This window comes from Lutra lutra, chromosome 1, assembly GCF_902655055.1.
Source record: "Lutra lutra chromosome 1, mLutLut1.2, whole genome shotgun sequence".
NCBI lineage: Eukaryota > Metazoa > Chordata > Mammalia > Carnivora > Mustelidae > Lutra > Lutra lutra.
The window spans coordinates 128191839-128210424 of NC_062278.1; the positions used below are offsets into that span (position 1 = coordinate 128191839).

General features: G+C 36.9%; 1 protein-coding gene across 4 annotated transcripts in view; it reads right to left on the reverse strand.

The window, feature by feature from the left end:
* The window catches only part of NCK1 (NCK adaptor protein 1), a 93156-nt gene that overhangs the window by 17984 nt on the left and 56586 nt on the right, over nt 1-18586 (reverse strand). For 3 of the 4 annotated variants that reach the window (XM_047736211.1, XM_047736197.1, XM_047736206.1), the window contains one exon: nt 9447-9690. In XM_047736211.1, the coding sequence (XP_047592167.1) occupies nt 9447-9672 (226 nt within the window). In that variant the 5' untranslated portion in view covers nt 9673-9690. Of the gene's footprint in view, nt 1-7153; nt 7472-9446; nt 9691-18586 lie in introns of those variants that run through there. The other variant, XM_047736218.1, reaches the window with a different exon arrangement.

An 18586-nucleotide genomic window follows, 5' to 3' on the forward strand; every position in this document is an offset into this window, starting at 1 on the left:
CTCATAGTATGTTCTTATAATTGTTTATATTTCCTTGGTGTTAGTTGTGATCTCTCCTCTTTCATTCATTATTTCATTTATTTGGGTCCTTTCTCTTTTTGATAAGTCTGGCCAGGGGTTTATCAATCTTACTCTTTCAAAGAATCAGCTCCTAGTTTCGTTGTTCTATTGTTTTTTGGTTTCTATTTCATTGATTTCTGCTCTAATCTTTATGATTTCTCTTCTCCTGCTGGGTTTAGGGTTTCTTTCTTGTTCTTTCTCCAGCTCCTTTAGGTGTAGGGTTAGGTTGTGTACCTGAGACCTTTCTTGTTTCTTGAGAAAGGCTTGTACCGCTATATATTTTCCTCTCAGGACTGCCTTTGCTGTGTCCCACAGATTTTGAACCGTTGGGTTTTCATTATCATTTGTTTCCATGAATTTTTTCAGTTCTTCTTTAATTTCCTGGTTGACCCATTCATTCTTTAAAAGGATGCTGTTTAGTCTCCATGTATTTGGATTCTTTCCAAATTCCCTCTTGTGATAGAGTTCTAGCTTCAGAGCATTGTGGTCTGAAAATATGCAGGGAATGATCCCAATCTTTTGATACCGGTTGAGACCTGATTTAGGACCCAGGATGTGATCTATTCTGGAGAATGTTCCATGTCCACTAGAGAAGAATGTGTATTCTTTTGCTTTGGGATGAAATGTTCTGAATGTATCTGTGATGTCCATCTGGTCCAGTGTGTCATTTAAGGCCTTGATTTCCTTGTTGATCTTTTGCTTGGATGATCTGTCCATTTCAGTGAGGGGAGTGTTAAAGTCCCCTACTATTATTGTATTATTGTCAATGTGTTTCTTTGATTTTGTTATTGATTGGTTTATACAGTTGGCTGCTCCCATGTTAGGCGCATAGATATTTAAAATTGTTAGATCTTCTTGTTGGACAGAACCTTTGAGTATGATATAGTGTCCTTCCTCATCTCTTATTATAGTCTTTGGCTTAAAATCTAATTGATCTGATATAAGGATTTCCACTCCAGCTTTCTTCTGATGTCCATTAGCATGGTAAATTCTTTTCCACCCCCTCACTTTAAACCTGGAGGTGTCTTCGGGTCTAAAATCAGTTTTTTGTAGGCAACATATTGATGGGTTTTGTTTTTTTTATCCATTCTGATACCCTGTGTCTTTTGATTGGGGCATTTAGCCCATTAACATTCAGGGTAACTATTAAGAGATATGAATTTTGTGCCACTGTATTGCCTGTAAGGTGACTGTTACTGTATATTGTCTCTGTTCCTTTCTGGTCTACTACATTTAGGCTCTCTCTTTGCTTAGAGGACCCCTTTCAATATTTCCTGTAGAGCTGGTTTGGTGTTTGCAAGTTCTTTCAGTTTTTGTTTGTCCTTGAAGCTTTTAATCTCTCCTATTTTCAGTGATAGCCTAGCTGGATATAGTATTCTTGGCTGCATGTTTTTTCTCATTTAGTGCTCTGAATATATCATGCCAGTTCTTTCTGGCCTGCCAGGTCTCTGTGGATAAGTCTGCTGCCAATCTAATATTTTTACCATTTTATGTTACAGACTTCTTTTCCCGGGCTGCTTTCAGGATTTTCTCTTGTCACTAATACTTATAAATTTTACTATTACGTGACGGGGTGTATACCTATTCTTGTTGATTTTGAGGAGGTTCTCTGCACCTCCTGGATTTTGATGCTTGTTCCCTTTGCCATATTAGGGAAATTCTCTCCAATAATTCTCTCCGATATACCTTCTGCTCCCCTCTTTCTTTCTTCTTCTTCTGGAATCCCAATTATTCTAATGTTGTTTCACCTTATGGTGCCACTTATCTCTCGAATTCTCCCCTCATGGCCCAGTAGCTGTTTGTCCCTCTTTTGCTCAGCTTCTTTATTCTCTGTCATTTGGTCTTCTATATCACTAATTCTTTCTTCTGCCTCGTTTATCCTAGCAGTAAGAGCCTCCATTTTTTATTGCACCTCATTAATAGCTTTTTTTAAATTTCAACTTGGTTAGATTTTAGTTCTTTTATTTCTCCAGAAAGGGCTTTTATCTCTCCAGAGAGGGTTTCTCTAATATCTTCCAAGCCTTTTTCAAGCCCGGCTAGAATCTTGAGAATCGTCATTCTGAACTCTAGATCTGACATATTACCAATGTCTGTATTGATTAGGTCCCTAGCCTTCGGTACTGCCTTTTTTTTTTTTTTTTTTTTTGTGGTGAGTTTTTCCGCTTTGTCATTTTGTCCAGATATATGAAGTATAGTATATGAAGGAGCAAATAAAATACTGAAAGGGTGGCAAAGACCCCAGGAAAATGTGCTTTAACCAAATTAGAAGAGACCCCAAATCGTGGGAGAGAGAAAGGGGATAATAAGTAGTTCAGGGGAAAAAAAAAAATTAAGAAAAGAAAACAAAGAAAAAATATAAAAAAGAAAAAATATATATATATATTAGATAAACTAATTTAAAAACGTTAAAAAAGAAAAGGGTAAAAGTTAAAAAAAAATTAGAAGAAAAAAAATTAAATTAACTGCAAGACTAAAGAATCATGGGGAGAAAGCCATGAGTTCCGTTCTTTGCTTTGTCTTCCACTGGAATTCTGCTGCTCTCCTTGGTAGGTGAAATTTGTCTTGGCTGGATTTCTTGTTGATCTTCTGATTGCACAGCCCTTACCAGGGGCCGGGCTAAGTAATCTGCTCGGGTTCACTTTTGGGAGCTTTTGTCCCCTGAACGCCTTCCATAGAGTTCCGGAGGACAAGAATGAAAACGGCGGCCTCCCAGTCTCTGGCCCGGAGGAGCCTAGAGCTTGGGGCCCCACTCCTTAGTGCACCCTCAGAGAAAAGAGCCCAATCACGCCCGTCTCCCTGGCCTCTAGCCGTGCTCCGAGCTCACCCAGCCTGCAACTGGTTCAAGGTAACCCTGAGCTGAGAGCTCACTCCTCAGCTCTGTCTCTGTAGCCGGCTTCCCCGGTCTAATACCTGCAAGCTCTGTGACACTCAGACACCCCCGATCCTTCTGTGACCCTGCGGGACCTAGGGCCACACTGGCCCTGTGTGGGTTTCACCCCAGTTTAGCCTCTGGAGCGATGTCCCTCAGTGGAGCAGACTTTTAAAAGTCCTGATTTTGTGCTCCGTTGCTCCGCCCTTTGCCGGGAGCCGGCCCCTCCCCCCACCGCGGTCTATCTTCCCGTCGCTTTGGATTCACTTCGCCGCCGGTCCTACCTTTCAGATAGTGGTCGATTTTCTGTTTCTAGAATTGCTGTTCTTCTTCTCCTCGATCTCCCGTTGGATTTGTAGGTGTTTGCAATGGTTTGATAAGCTATCTAGGTGATCTCCTGCTACCTGATGTAGTCTCAGCCTGCTACTTCTCCGCCATCCTGACTCCAGTCCTCAAACACCAAGTTGTTTTTTTTTTTAAGATTTTTTATTTATTTATTTGACAGAGAGAGAGATCACAAGCAGGAAGAGAGGCAGGCAGAGAGAGAGGAGGAAGCAGGCTCTCCGCTGAGCAGAGAGCCCGATGCGGGGCTCGATCCCAGGACCCCGAGATCATGACCCGAGCCGAAGGCAGCGGCTTAACCCGCTGAGCCACCCTGGCGCCCCAAACACCAAGTTTTTAATCACTTCCCTACCCCCACTGCCTGGCCCATATTAAGTGTTCTATTAGTGTTTATCATGTGAATGACAAATACATGCATAATCAATAGCCTGCTTTTTTCTCCTCTGCTTACAATTCTTTGAGAAGAACCTGTTTATGCCCTTTGTCTCTGTTGCTAAAAAAATGGTATTTCCAATTTCCTGTTACCAATGAGTGAATACATTGAAAAGTGCTTTAGAAAATTATACAAATGTAAAATATCAGTATCTCTTTTCAAGGAGATCATCTACAACAAGGAGGATCCCCCAGACCAAGAAGGAATATTAACTTTTCTAAATTCTTCTCGACTTCACAGTTAGTTCTCCACAATCATCCTAACCTTAGTCCTTTTGCATCAAATCTTTCTAATCCATTGCTTATCTGATTCTAATTCTTTCTCTACTCTTTAGTCCTAATGGGTATATAAGGCAAACTAACAATAACATAAACAACTTCCAAATTTAAATTTTAGTCCTGGTACTTACTAGTTCTATCTGATCTTGGTTGAGTTATTTAATCTTCATTAAACTCCAGTTTCCAGGTCTGTGAAATGGTAAGAACCTACCTTTTAACATTTGTTTAAAGAAGTTTATATGTAAAGCACCTAACACAGTACATAGCACATAGCAGGCACTCCATTAATCAATGGTAGTTATTACTCCTAGTGCTGCTGGCATTTAATTTTTCAAAAACACTTAAATCTTTATTATTGCATTTTATAGGTAGACTCTGCCAGGGTTGGGAGGGAATGCTCAGGTCTGAGCACTGAGGATGTGCTCACTCAAAAGTGAGGCAGTCATTTTTATCATTAGCTTTGTTCAAAGAACAAAGTATAGCTTCCAATCTGCCCTTCACTCCTACCCACTGGTCTGTCTTCTCTCCTCCTACAGCACTATTTCTTGACCAAAACACTGTATTATTAACTCCTCCAAGTTTTGAAGAATCTGGTTAAGCACTGTAAATATTCCAGTCACATGACGGTTGTCTTTTCCTTAAGGCAAATCTTTGTACACATAACTACTTTTATATAACCTGGTTTCAAAATCCTTGATATACTAGATACAGTATTTGGAAGTATCCAAGTTTCTCAATGCCACTGTTAAAGTCTATCTATCCAAAGTGGATAAACTATGTCATGTTTCATTTGGCCAGCACACACATAAAGTAGCTATTTGTATACTTTCACTTTAACTACATAGATTTGAATCAATGCTATCATGAACTGCACTGAAATTCTTTAGCACCCACAGTAACATAGCAGTCTTATTTTAATTTTTTAGAGGTGGGGGAAGGGCATAGAGAGGGAGAGAGAATCTTGGAGCCCAATGCGGGGCTCAATCCCATGACCCGCATATCGTGACTTCATAGCAGCTTTTACTCATAAAAAGTCCTGCCAGGCCAGATTTTCAGCAATCTCTAAAAACTTAATGTAGATTTGTACATTATAATGCCTGCCCCTAATTCACTTTATTTCTATTTTAGTTTTTATCTTTCAAATATATGTATCTGAACTCAATATATTATTCTTTCGTCCTTAGTATTCTTTTCTTTAAGCAGGTCATCTTCCCTCCATCTAAATCATTGACTAAATAAACGTTCAAGAGAATGAGGCCAAAGCAAGTATTACTTATTCTAATTCTTTAAGGAACTGTAGTTCTGGTTTTTAGTCCTACTTCTTCACAGTTTCTCCCTCATGGACTTTCCTGATTTCTATCACACGTAGACTGATCTGTTGTTTTACCAGGGCTGTAAGGCTTTTTAGAGTTAGAAGGGACTTTCCAGGATCATCTAGTCTTGCCCAACTTTCCTTTACAAATAACAAGAAATCAGGAAAGTTTAGTTACATAGCCTTTGCCACATGGTTAAAAGTGGTATATCTGGGAGCAAAATTAGGGAATTCTAAATACAAATATATGGTGTTCTTTCCAGCACAAGTTTTTATTTAAATTTTTGTATATTTATCTGTTCATCTACATGAAAGATAAATTATTTTTTATTATTGTTTTATCTAAAATACTGTACCCTCTTTGTTTATTCTAGCCACTACACATGGAACACATATACTGTATCTTCTACTGCAAAGCAAAATAAATACAAATTTTGGCTTGCTGCAGTTAATGAAAAAAAAGGAGTATCTTGGTTGCAAATCTCAAACCCTCACCCTCAGGTCTACAAATGTATTTAAGATTATTGACTTTCTGAGACAACAGAGAGAATGATAACTTTATCATTGTATTGATGGTATATAATGAATCACCATACCAATGATATATTATATTCTTTTTACACCGTTTCTGGTTGATTTATGGTCACTTATGACCACCAAGCAACCAACACTTATGATTAAACCAAGATATGAAATCCACTGTATTAATATTAAAATAACAACCTCCTCACCATGTAAATTCTATGAAAGTTAGTCTTAGTTTTTCATTCTCTGATTGTTGTCTGGCTTGCAGTAGGGTCCCAAGGAAAATATGTTGATAAATGAATAAATTAATAACTTTCCAAAAGGAAAACTAACCCAGAAAGTGGATCTAAAAATGTATTAACTTTCCAAAAGTAAACAAAAGACAGATATTCCAGAAGAATTCACTTGGCCACCAAAATTAACTAAAGAAACAAATGAGTCTTAATATTACAATAATGACATTCTTTTTCAACAAAGTACTTGCTCCTTTTCCATTCTGCCTAAAAATGAAATCTCTCAACAGGTTACTCTTTGTTTCCTTAGATTCCTTATGCATGAGACTTCTACAACAACCCCTCTATTCATTTTTCTAGAAACACCAAACAAATATTCAAAGAGATCAAATCAAGTTCACTCTCATAAGATCATAAAAAGGCCATTAGCAAATATACACATGAAGCTCTGGTTAAGTTAGTATCAGTGTTACATTATGACCTGAACTCAAAACAATCCCAGTAATTCACTAGTTTCAGTGTTTTTATTTTCTCTGTATGCAGCTCCTCTCAACTCATTTCAAAATATCAAATCTCACAATTACCAAAAGAGAAATTTCTAGCAATCCTACATTGATTAAATCAAAACATTCTCTATATTGTTTTATTAAATGTTATCTTCTATATCATTCCTCTAAAATCTAAGTAAAAAGTACTAAAACAATATTTATGTTGATTCAAATACCGAGGACGGAAGAACTTGCTCACCTAATCCTTTCTTTTCCTCATATTTTTAATGTTTATAATTTAATTCACTTCAAATGTCTATTCTAAGTTCAAAGTTACCAAAGTATAACTAACTGCAAACTCATTTATATCCTTTCTCTTTACTTTCAAACACTGATGATAAAACATTTTAAAACCTATTACTTATCAAGTCAAAACTAGTATTATTTGAAGTATCACCAATCATTTAGCTTATGTTTCATAAACAACATAAAGCACCAGCCTATTATAGAAACACATCAGATTCCATACAGTTTTTCTTTAAATTCACAAAAGTGAAAAATCTAATTCAAAAACTACAAGAAAACTACGGATTTAATAAATAGATAAACTTACTGAAAAAATCTTTAAAGACGTTTAACCAATCCATTTTGAATAAAAATCCCGTGTTCTCTTTTGTCAGTTTGTCAACACAGCTCAGGATAATTCTCTGTGAGCTTCCTGGTCTGTTCTGCAACACTGAAACTCCCCACGCCCAATCCATGTGACTTGGCCTACACCCAGGCAACAGAAAGTTTTTCTGAGGCTTCTCTCTAAAACTTCTCCCCTGAACTATAATACAACCTATAAAACAAGTATATCATCATGGCCACAAAGTTACCTTATTATTCAGACTTATTTTAGAAGAAGCTTTAAAGCATGTATTTTTAATAGTTGAAAACATATTCATTCATTCATCTCTCCCTTGTTTTCTCCTTTTCTTTTTATCTTTCAAACAATGTCTCCACCAACACAATCATTGTGAAACAAATCCATTAACCACATGGGACACTTAGGTTACCAAAAAGGAGTTCAGAAATTCTAAGAGAAAGCCATCTGATACAAAAGTTGGAATCACATCATTATACAGGAGAACTAAAAGATCAGTAACTTAAAACAGAATGTTTTCAAGTATCCTGCAATACCTATAATATAGTAATAAAGTTAACAGAGATATTCTAGGACTTAAATAGATAAAAAGTCTTTCCAAAATTGTCTCAATAATGTCAGAAAACAGTATGGAAGGTTTCCCAGGCGTATTGACAAACAATAAAAATTCTATCTAGCTGGGCTTTTGAAGTTTATATGCAATAAAAACTGGGATAAATGCAAATAAAACTGGGATATATTTCCATTTTGCTCTATGATATTAGGTTTTTTTCACAATATTCTGTTTAAACATTTAAACATATCCAGTCCCAGGATACCAGTATCCTTTTAAAAAGGAATAAAAAAGTCTAGGTATAGCCCTAATCCCTGTTGTGCCTTCATAACGATGAGGCATACTTTCTTGATACCAAGTTACCTTAATTTTCTCCAATACCTCTGATCTACATGCTTTAAGTAAGTGTCCAATATTTGCAAAATCAGAAGTATTCCTGGTTCTAACTATGGTCTCTTCAGATAATCAAGGATAACCTCTTTCTGATTTGTCCTTCACTTAAAAAATAATAATGGTCTTATTTGCAAAACTTAAAAATCTTAATAAAAGGTAATCTCAGATACAGTAGTTAAAAGTCATAGTGAAAACTCAGATTGGTAACTTCATTTATTAAACTACCTTTAAAATACTAGAAATGTTATTCACTCGCAAACCAATATTCTAGTATTTTATATTTACTTTGAGTTGTACTATATTTTAGTTTTGGCTAAAACAGTGTTAAAAATAAAAGATCTGTCTTCTATTGCTGTTAACTGAAAGAACACTCTAGACTAGTGAGGCCAAATAAAAAATAAAGCTAATATAAAGCAGTTAGTAATATTTCGTATTTGTCAATCATGCCACATTACTCCCAAACGGTTTTTGCAAAGAGAAATTTTACTTTCTTGTCCACATATATACAAAGAACCATTAAGTAACAGCCTGTTTGCCTGAATACGAAAAATGAAATTCTGTCCCTCCCATTCCTTCCTGTCAGCCAAGGAGAGTTTAAATAAAAGAAAAAAGAAAGAGGCCAGTCCTCATCTGTGCATATTTCCTTCCTATCAGCTCAGCCAAGCCCACTGTGAGGTGGGTTCCATTATCTCTGGCCCTGATGGAGAGCTAGTAAAAACAAACAAACTTTACAGTTAGAGAAAGAAAAGGGGGAAAAAAGAAAAACAAAATAAGAAATCAGCTTTGTAGATGCTAACCTACAGTAAATAATCTACAATTTAAAACTCTTTTATCAAATGCAAAATGAAATAATAGTTTGTTCTTAAAAGCAAAATTCAAAATGTAAGCTATTAAATGTTAAAATACAGCAATGTTCCATATCTTAAAAACTGCCTTAATGCGAAGGAGGCAATTCTGAATCTCCCTCATTTATCTCTCTCTCAGATGTAGAATTTACCTAACTTCAACAGACAGTCACAGTTCAAGGGGTCCTGGCTAGAGGATCTGATTCAATCCTGCTCACTGGCACCACCCTGGTCTGGCCCTTGAACACCAGCTAGATTTACAGAAATTGCCCATTAACACTTACGGCCTTTAATGCTCTTCTGATTTGGCTGAGTATCTGCTATGAGCAAACTTAACCTGGCCTAGCTGAAATTCTAGTCTTGGCCTTTCTATTTTACCCAATGCTTCCAAAATTCTACACAAAGAACCAAGCTCTAGCATCCACTTAAAAGAAAGCATTATTGGTGTTTTAATACAAAAATAACTTACCTAAAGTATCCTTCAGATTTTTTACAATAGATGCTTTCCGAGCACTGTTTTTCCTCTCCACATAGTTAGAAGGCACAAAACCCGTTTTATTCATGGAGTTTCGAACTCGCCACCAGGACTTAGAGTCATCCAGAAGCCATAATCTCTCATTCTTCTTGATGTCCAGCTCTTGTTCTTGTTGGGCTACATAATCAAATTTGGCTACTACCACCACTTCTTCTGCCATCTTTCAGCAGCTTCAGCACTGTAACCACATACAGAACATTTTTATAAGGTCTAGTAGTGGGTTTTCAAAAAAAAAACCTTTTTTGAAAAAAAAAATGCTTTTCAAAAAAAAAAGACACATGTAAAAACCCAAGAGAACTGAAAGACTAAAAGGAAAAATATGAAAAACAGAAATAGGCAATACCAATACTAATCAAAGACAAAAACTGGTGTGGCTATATTAATACACAAAAAGGACAAACTATCAAGGCAAACCATTCCCAGTAATAAAGAAGTTCACTACACAATTGAAGGTTTTATTAAATATACATAACAGCCAAACTTGTTTGTACTTATTAACATAGTTCCAAAATAGACTGACGGAACTACACAAAAATGTGACAAATCCATTGCAGAGAGAACAATTTTTAACATATTTACTTAATAATAAATCAAGGATACAAAAAAATTGATAAGGCTAGATAAAAACTGACACCAAAACCATTAAGTCTGATCTAATAAACATACATAAATATTACTTCCCAGCAGAATAATAGAAATGGAACATATATAAAAATTACCAATGTGAGGTGTTAGATAAAGTATTAATAACTTTCATGTACTTGGTATCCTACAACCATACTCTCTGACAATCATCACAGAAAGCTTCTTAAAAACCTCCTGTTTGGGAACTTCTAAAACTTCATGTGTCAAAGAAGAAATTATAATAGCATTGTGAAAATAGTTATAGGAGTAAAATAATAAAAAGACTTTATATAACCAAACTTGTTGGATGCAGCAAAAGGAGTATATAGAGATTCTAGATGGAAATAGTTACATCAAAAAGAACAAGAAAAACTTAAAATAGTGAACTGAGTATGTCTTAAGCAGTTAGGTAGAATAATATAAAGCAGAAAAAATGAAATAATACAAATAAAAGTAGAATTTCACGAAACAGAAAACAATGACACAGAAGAAAGCTCAACAGAATAAAAAGTAGTTCTCTGTCATGACTAACAAATGGACATAGTTCTAGCAAGACTTATAAATGAAAAAATTTCAGGAAAAAACACACCCAAATACCAGGAATAAAAAGGGAGTCATAATTAGAGATGCAACAGACATTCAAATCACCTGGCAATATTCAAAACAACTTTACCAATAAATCTGAAACTGAAATGTGCAAATTTATAGAAAAATAAAAATTAAAAAAGTAGTAACATTCAACCAGTCATTAAGAAATCTTCCCATAGGGGCACCTGGATGGCTCAGTGGGTTAAAGCCTCTGCCTTCGGCTCAGGTCATGATCCCAGAGTCCTGGGATCAAGCCCCACATCCGGCTCTCTGCTCGGTGGGGAGCCTGCTCCCCTTCCTCTCTCTCTGCCTGCTGCTCTGCCTACTTGTGATCTCTGTTAAGTAAATAAAAATAAAATCTTTAAAAAAAAAAAAAAAGAAATCTTCCCATAACAAACAGCAGGACCACATGGTTTACACGCAAGTTTTATTAAAATTCAAAGAACAAGTACTTCCAATTTATACAAACCCTTTCAGAAGAAAGGAAAATTACAAGCCTAACTCACTCTTGAATTTATTAGATAAGCTCCATGCTTTCAGAGAGATTTATTTTACATAAACAGCTACCCTTGGCTTAGCAGGCAAATAAATTCAGCTTTCAGGTTTGGATATTGAATAGAATTCCCTTTCTTTTTCTGTTTTTTTTAAGATTTTATTTATTTGTCAGAGAGAGAGAGAGCATGCACCCACAAGCAGAGAGAAGCAGGCTCCCTGCTGAGCAGAGAGCCTGATGTGAGACTGGATCCCAGGATTCTGGGATCATCACCTGAGCTGAAGGCAGACACTTAATTAACTGAGCCACCCAGGAATCCCAGCATTCTCTTTTCTCAACAACGAAGTAAGCTGTTCAATATTTTCAAAGAAATTATTTTAATCTAGAATTCAACATCCACTAGCATTAAAGTGTAGATACATTGTGGTTAGAAGGTAGACCATTTTGGGGGGCACTGCAAGGCCTCAAAACCTACTACACATTCTCCTGAAAGAATGACTCATGTGTGTACAGCAGTGAAATAACTAATGCTAAAATAAAAGATGATGTGGTATTCAAAAAATAATGAATAGAGAAACCAGAAAAATCAATTTGTATTCTTGCAATTTTTCTGTTTGAAATTACTCGCAAATAAAAAGTTATAACCAAAGATAATTACTAGTTCATGATACAAAAATTTACAACAATGAGTGATGACTTTCTGAGGCAAGAGAAAGCAGAGGGCTTTTTTTCAGGCATACTTGAACACCGACTCTGATTCCTTCCCTGTGGGAACCTGTACACCCACACCCTTATAATTAATCTACAAATTTAATGAAATTTAATCCCAGGCCCCAACAGAATTTCTTTTGAAACTTGACAAACTGACTTTAAAATTCATCTAGAAGAGTAATCACATAAAACCAGCAAATTACATTCTATAGAAAATTAGAGTTGATATGACACTGTAGGTTGTATACCCAGAATTTTCTACTTTCCTATTAATATCCCAATTATCCTTCCAGTTGTCAACTTACTACTATTGTATTAGCCATGCAACTTGTGGGGACTGACCCTACTTTCTAAGCTGTATTTGGGTTAGTCAAAGCTCTATCCTCCAATCAAAAGGATAATAAGGGAATGCTACAAACAGCTCTACACACACAAATTCAACAATTTAGAGGAACTGGACCAATTTTTCAAACAAACAAACAAACAAAAAAACAAAGTACCAAAACACACTCAATATGAAACGGATAATATGAATAGCCCTATAACTATTTGGGAAATTAAATTCGTAACTTGAAAATTCCACCCCCAAAAAGAAATCTCCAGGTCTAGATGGCTTCTCAAGAATTCTACCAACTATTTAAAGAATTTACACCAATTCTACATAATCCCTTCTAGAAAATAGTAGAAGGGAAATGGGGAAATACTGCCCAATTTATCTTTGAAATTGATATTAACTGATGTCAAAACTAAACAGTATAAAAAGAGGAAACTACCAACCAATATCCCTCATTAATATAGATCCAAAAATCCTTAACAAAATATTAGTAAACAGAATTCAGCAGTATATAAAAAGAATTAATACTCCATGACCAAGTAGGGTTTTTCCAGGGATGCAAAGCTGGTTCAATATATAAAATTAATTAGTATAATTCACCACATTAATGAGCTAAGAAAAATCGTATGAGCATATTACTCAATGCAGAAAACACATCTGGCAAAATTCAACCTCCATGATAAGAGTTCTCCGAAAAACAGAAATAGAAGGGAACTTCCTCAACCTGATAAATAGGATCTACAAAAACCTACAGCTAACAACTACTTAATGGTAAAAGATGCCTTCCTCCTACAATCAAGAACCAGGCAGGTATCTGCTCTCACTATTCTTACTCAACAAAGTGCTACAAGTTTTAGCTAGCTCAGCAAGGCAAGAAAAGGATATAAATGGCATATAGATCAGAAAAAGAAGAAATAAAACTCTCCTTATTTACAGATGACATGACTGATTACAGACAAGATCCTAAAAGCCACCAAAAACTGCCCCCCCAAAACAAACAAAAAACCACCCAATCCCTCCTAGTATTAACTAGTGAATTCAGCAAGGTCGCAAGACATAAGATCAACAAGCAAAAATCAACTGTCGTTCTATATGCTATCAATGAACACACGGACACCAAAATTAAAAAAGCAATACCATTTATAATTACTAAAATAAAAAAGGGGAAAAAATGAAAAGAGGCGCAAACCTTACAAAACATGAAGGAGACTGTACATTGAAAATTACAAAATGCAGATGAAAGAAATTAAACATCTAAATAAAAGTGTTTTTGAAATAGAAGACTCAAACATAGTGAGGATGTTATTTTTTCCCAAATTGATATACAGGTTTACATAATTCTTATCAAAGTCCCAGAAAAAGGTTTTTTTTTTAAATATCCAGACAATATTATTCTATAATTTAGATGGAAAGGCAAAATAACTAGAGTAATTAAAACGTTTTAAAGTTAAAAAAAAAATGGGGGACGCTTACTATATAGCTAGAGCAGTCAAGATTGCATGGTATCAGCAAAGAAACAGACATGTATATCAATGGAGAAGAAAGAGAACCCAAGGACATCTGGTGGCTCAGTCAGTTAGGCGACATCTGGGTGGCTCAGTCAGTTAGGTGTCGGCCTTTGGCTCAGTCATGATCCCTGGGTCCTGGGATCCAAAGTCCTGCATCAGGCTCCTTGTTCAGAAGGGCACTTGCTTCTCCCTCTGCCTGCCCCTATGCCTATTTGTGCACCCTTTCTCTGGCTCTCTGATCAAGGTACAAAAAGTAATTCAGTGGGGTGGGGGGAAGTTTTCTCAGCAAATGATGCTAAAGCAAAAGGACATCAATATCCCTCGCCCCCACAAAAAAAGTACAAGACCTAATCTCACACCTCAGACAAACATAAACTCAACATGAATGACAACTTTAAATGTAAAACTATGAAACTTTAAGAAAAATATATAGGAGAAAATCTTTAGGATACAGAGCTAGGCAAAGAGTTCTTAGACTTGGCAACAAAAGCAAGATCCATAAAGGAAAAACTCAAGAGTAGAAAAACAAATTCAGTTAGAAAACGAGCAAAAAACATGAAGAAGATATAGAGATGGCAAACAAAACACATAAAAAGATGTTCATCATCATCAGCTATTAAGAAAATGCAAATTAGGGGCGCCTGGGTGGCTCAGTGGGTTAAGCCGCTGCCTTCGGCTCAGGTCATGATCTCAGGGTCCTGGGATCGAGTCCCACTTCGGGCTCTCTGCTCAGCAAGAAGCCTGCTTCCCTCTCTCTCTCTCTCTCTGCCTTCCTCTCCGTCTACTTGTGATCTCTCTCTGTCAAATAAATAAATAAAATCTTTAAAAAAAAAAAAAGAAAATGCAAATTAAAACCATGTTGAAATGTCACTACACACCTATCAGAATGGCTAAAACAAGAGTAACAACACCAAATGCTGATAAAGACATGCTGAAACAGATCATTCATACAGTGCTGATGAGAATGTGTTAAACGACACAGATGCTCTGAAAATAGTTTGGCAGCTTCTTGTAAAATTAAACACGCAACTACCATACCAACTGTACTCCTGGCATTATCCCCGAGAAATGAAGACTTATATTCACATAAAAACTTTTACGTAGATGTTTACAGCAACTTTATTTGTAATAACCAAAAATGGTAAATCACTTAGATGTCCTTCAAGAGAAGGGCTAAACACGGTGTGGTACATTCTATACCTAGGAAAAGGGAAGATAGATATATGCAATAACCTGAATACATCTCCAAGGAATTACACTGAGTAACCAAAAAAAAAAAAAAACCCCAAATAATTAAAAAAAAAAAAAAAAAAAAAAACCAGAATACCAACCCTGAAGTTTATACACTATGTAACTACATTTATGACATTCCTGAAATGACAATTATTTTGATTGCCTGGGATTAAGGAGGGAGTTGGAGGGAAGTCAATGTGGTTATAAAAGGGCAACATCAGGGATTCTTACAGTGATGAAAATATTCTCTCAACTGTATAAATATTAATATCCTGGTTATTATATGGTACTATACTTTTGCCAGATGTCATCACTGGGAGAAACTAAGTAAAGGAGACACTGGATTTTTCAGTAAGTTATAATTTCTTTTGATTGCATGTGGATATATAATTATAGCAAAATTAAAAGTTTAAAATAAAATACACTGATTAAAAAAGAAAAACAAAAAATAAAATACAGAAATAATACATTCACATTCCTGATATAAGGAAGTCTTTTTTTTTTTATTTTTTTTAAAAAAGATTTTATTTATTTACTTGAGAGAGAGAGAGTGAGAGAGAGAGCATGAGAGGGGAGAGGGTCAGGAGGAAAAGCAGACTCCCCGCTGAGCAGGGGTTTCCCCCCACCCCAGGCGGGACCCAATCCCAGGACTCCAGGACCATGATCTGAGCCAAAAGCACTTAACCAACTGAGCCACCCAGGCGCCCTAAGGAAGTCTTTAATACCATGATTTCCATGTTAGAAACTATAAAATGAAAAACGTTTAACTTTTATACAGCAAAGGACATTAGTACCTACTGCTGCTGTAACACATTATCACAAACTTAGTGATTTAAAGCAACACAAATTATCTTACAGCTCCAGAGGTTAGAGGTATGAAATGGGTCTTATGGGCTAAAATCAAAGTGTCAACAGTGTTGTGTTCCTTCTGGTACCTGTAGGGGAAAATCTAATCCTTGCCATTTCCAGTTTCTAGAAGCTGTCTGCATTTCTTGGCTCGTGATTACGTCACCCTGACCTTTAGTGTGATCCTCACGTCTATTTTGATCTCTTTAAACCTTCTGCCTTTCCCTCATAAGGACCTTTATAATCTACAGTGGGCCCACAACAATAATACAAAATAATCTCCCCATTGCAAAATCCTTTAACGTAGGCAAAGTCTCTAACTATGTAAGGTAACATATTCACAGGTTCTGGACGATAAGGAGTGTACATCTTTGGGGCAGACTTTATTGTACCTACCACCAACATCAAAAAACTATGAAAGTAAGTTTAAAAATTGGCAAAGAACAAAGAACAAAGACAGTCAAAAAGTATTATAAAAGATCCTGAATGTCCTTAGATAATTAAAGAAATGAAAAACTAAAATTGAAGTATTATTCTTCATCAGACTAACAGAAAAAAACTCAAGACTTATTTTGTAATAAAATAATAAGCCTTGGGGGAGGAGTCAAGATGGCGGAGAAGTAGCAGGCTGAGACTACTTCGGGTAGCGGGAGATCAGCTAAATAGCTTATCTAAAGATTGCAAACACCTACAAATCCAACGGGAGATTGAAGAGAAGAAGAACAGCAATTCTAGAAACAGAAAATCAACCACTATCTGAAAGGTAGGACTGGCGGAGAAGTGAATCCAAAGCGACGGGAAGATAGACCGCGGGGGGAGGGGCCGGCTCCCGGCGAGCAGCAGAGCAACGAAGCAAAATCAGGACTTTTAAAAGTCTGTTCCGCTGAGGGACATCGCTCCAGAGGCTTAACTGGGGTGAAGCCCAGGCGGGGTCAGCGCGGCCTCAGGTCCCGCAGGGTCGCAGAAGGATCGGGGGTGTCTGAGTGTCGCAGAGCTTACCGGTATTAGAACGGGGAAGCCGGCTACAGAGACAGAGCCGAGGAGTGACTCTCAGCTTGGGGTTGCCTTGAACCGGTCACAGGCTCGGTAAGCTCGGAGCGCGGCCGGAGGCCAGGGTGACGGGAGTCATTGGGCGCTGTTCTCTGAGGGCGCACTGAGGAGTGGGGCCCCGGGCTATCGGCTCCTCCGGGCAGGACACCGGGAGGCCGCCATCTTCATTCCCGTCCTCCGGACTCTACAGAAAGCGCTCAGGGAACAAAAGCTCCCGAAAGCAAACCTGAGTGGATTACTCAGCGCGGCCCCGGGTAAGGGTGGTGCAACTCCGCCTGGGGCAAAGACGCTTGAGAATCACTACAACAGGCCCCTCCCCCAGAAGATCAACGGGAAACCCAGCCAGGACCAAGTTCACCTACCCAGGAGTGCAGTTTCAATACCAAGGAGAGCGGCGGAATTCCAGAGAAGAAAGCAAAGCACGGAACTCATGGCTTTCTCCCCATGATTTTTTAGCCTTGCAGTTAATTTAATTTTTTTTTCTTTTTCAATTTTTTTTTCTTTTTCTCTTCTTCTGCTAAATTTTTTTAACTTTTACCGTTTTCTTTTTTAACGTTTTTTAAATAGTTTATCTAATATATATATTTTTTCTCCTCTTTTTATATTTTTTCTTTATTGGCTTTATTTTTTTAAATAGTTTCTTTTTTTTTTTTCTTTCTTTCTGAACCCCTTTTTATCCCCTTTCTCCCCCCTCACAATTCGGGATCTCTTCTGATTTGGCTAAAGCATATTTTCCTGGGGTTGTTGCCACCCTTTTAGTATTTTACTTGCTCCTTCATAAACTCTTATCTGGACAAAATGACAAGGCAGAAAAATTCACCATTAAAAAAAAAGAACAAGAGGCAGTACCAAAGGCTAGGGACCTAATCAATACAGACATTGGTAATATGTCAGATACAGAGTTCAGAATGACGATTCTCAAGGTTCTAGCCAGGCTTGAAAACGGCATGGAAGATATTAAAGCAACCCTCTCGGGAGATATAAAAGCCCTTTCTGCAGAAATAAAAGAACTAAAATCTAACCAAGTTGAAATAAAAAAAGCTATTAATGAGGTACAATCAAAAATGGAGGCTCTCACTGCTAGGATAAATGAGGCAGAATAAAGAATTAGCGATATAGAAGACCAAATGACAGAGAATAAAGAAGCTGAGCAAAAGAGGGACAAACAGCTACTGGACCACGAGGGGAGAATTCGAGAGATAAGTGACACCATAAGACGAAACAACATTAGAATAATTGGGATTCCAGAAGAAGAGGAAATAGAGAGGGGAGCAGAAGGTATATTGGAGAGAATTATTGGAGAGAATTTCCCTAATATGGCAAAGGGAACAAGCATCAAAATTCAGGAGGTTCAGAGAACCCCCCTCAAAATCAATAAGAAGAGGTCCAAACCCCGTCACCTAATAGTAAAATTGACAAGTCTTAGTGACAAAGAGAAGATCCTGAAAGCAGCCCGGGAAAAGAAGTCTGTAACGTACAATGGTAAAAATATTAGATTGGCAGCAGACTTATCCACAGAGACCTGGCAGGCCAGAAAGAGCTGGCATGATATATTCAGAGTACTAAATGAGAAAAACATGCAGCCAAGAATACTATATCCAGCTAGGCTATCATTGAAAATAGAAGGAGAGATTAAAAGCTTCCAGGACAAACAAAAACTGAAAGAATTTGCAAATACCAAACCAGC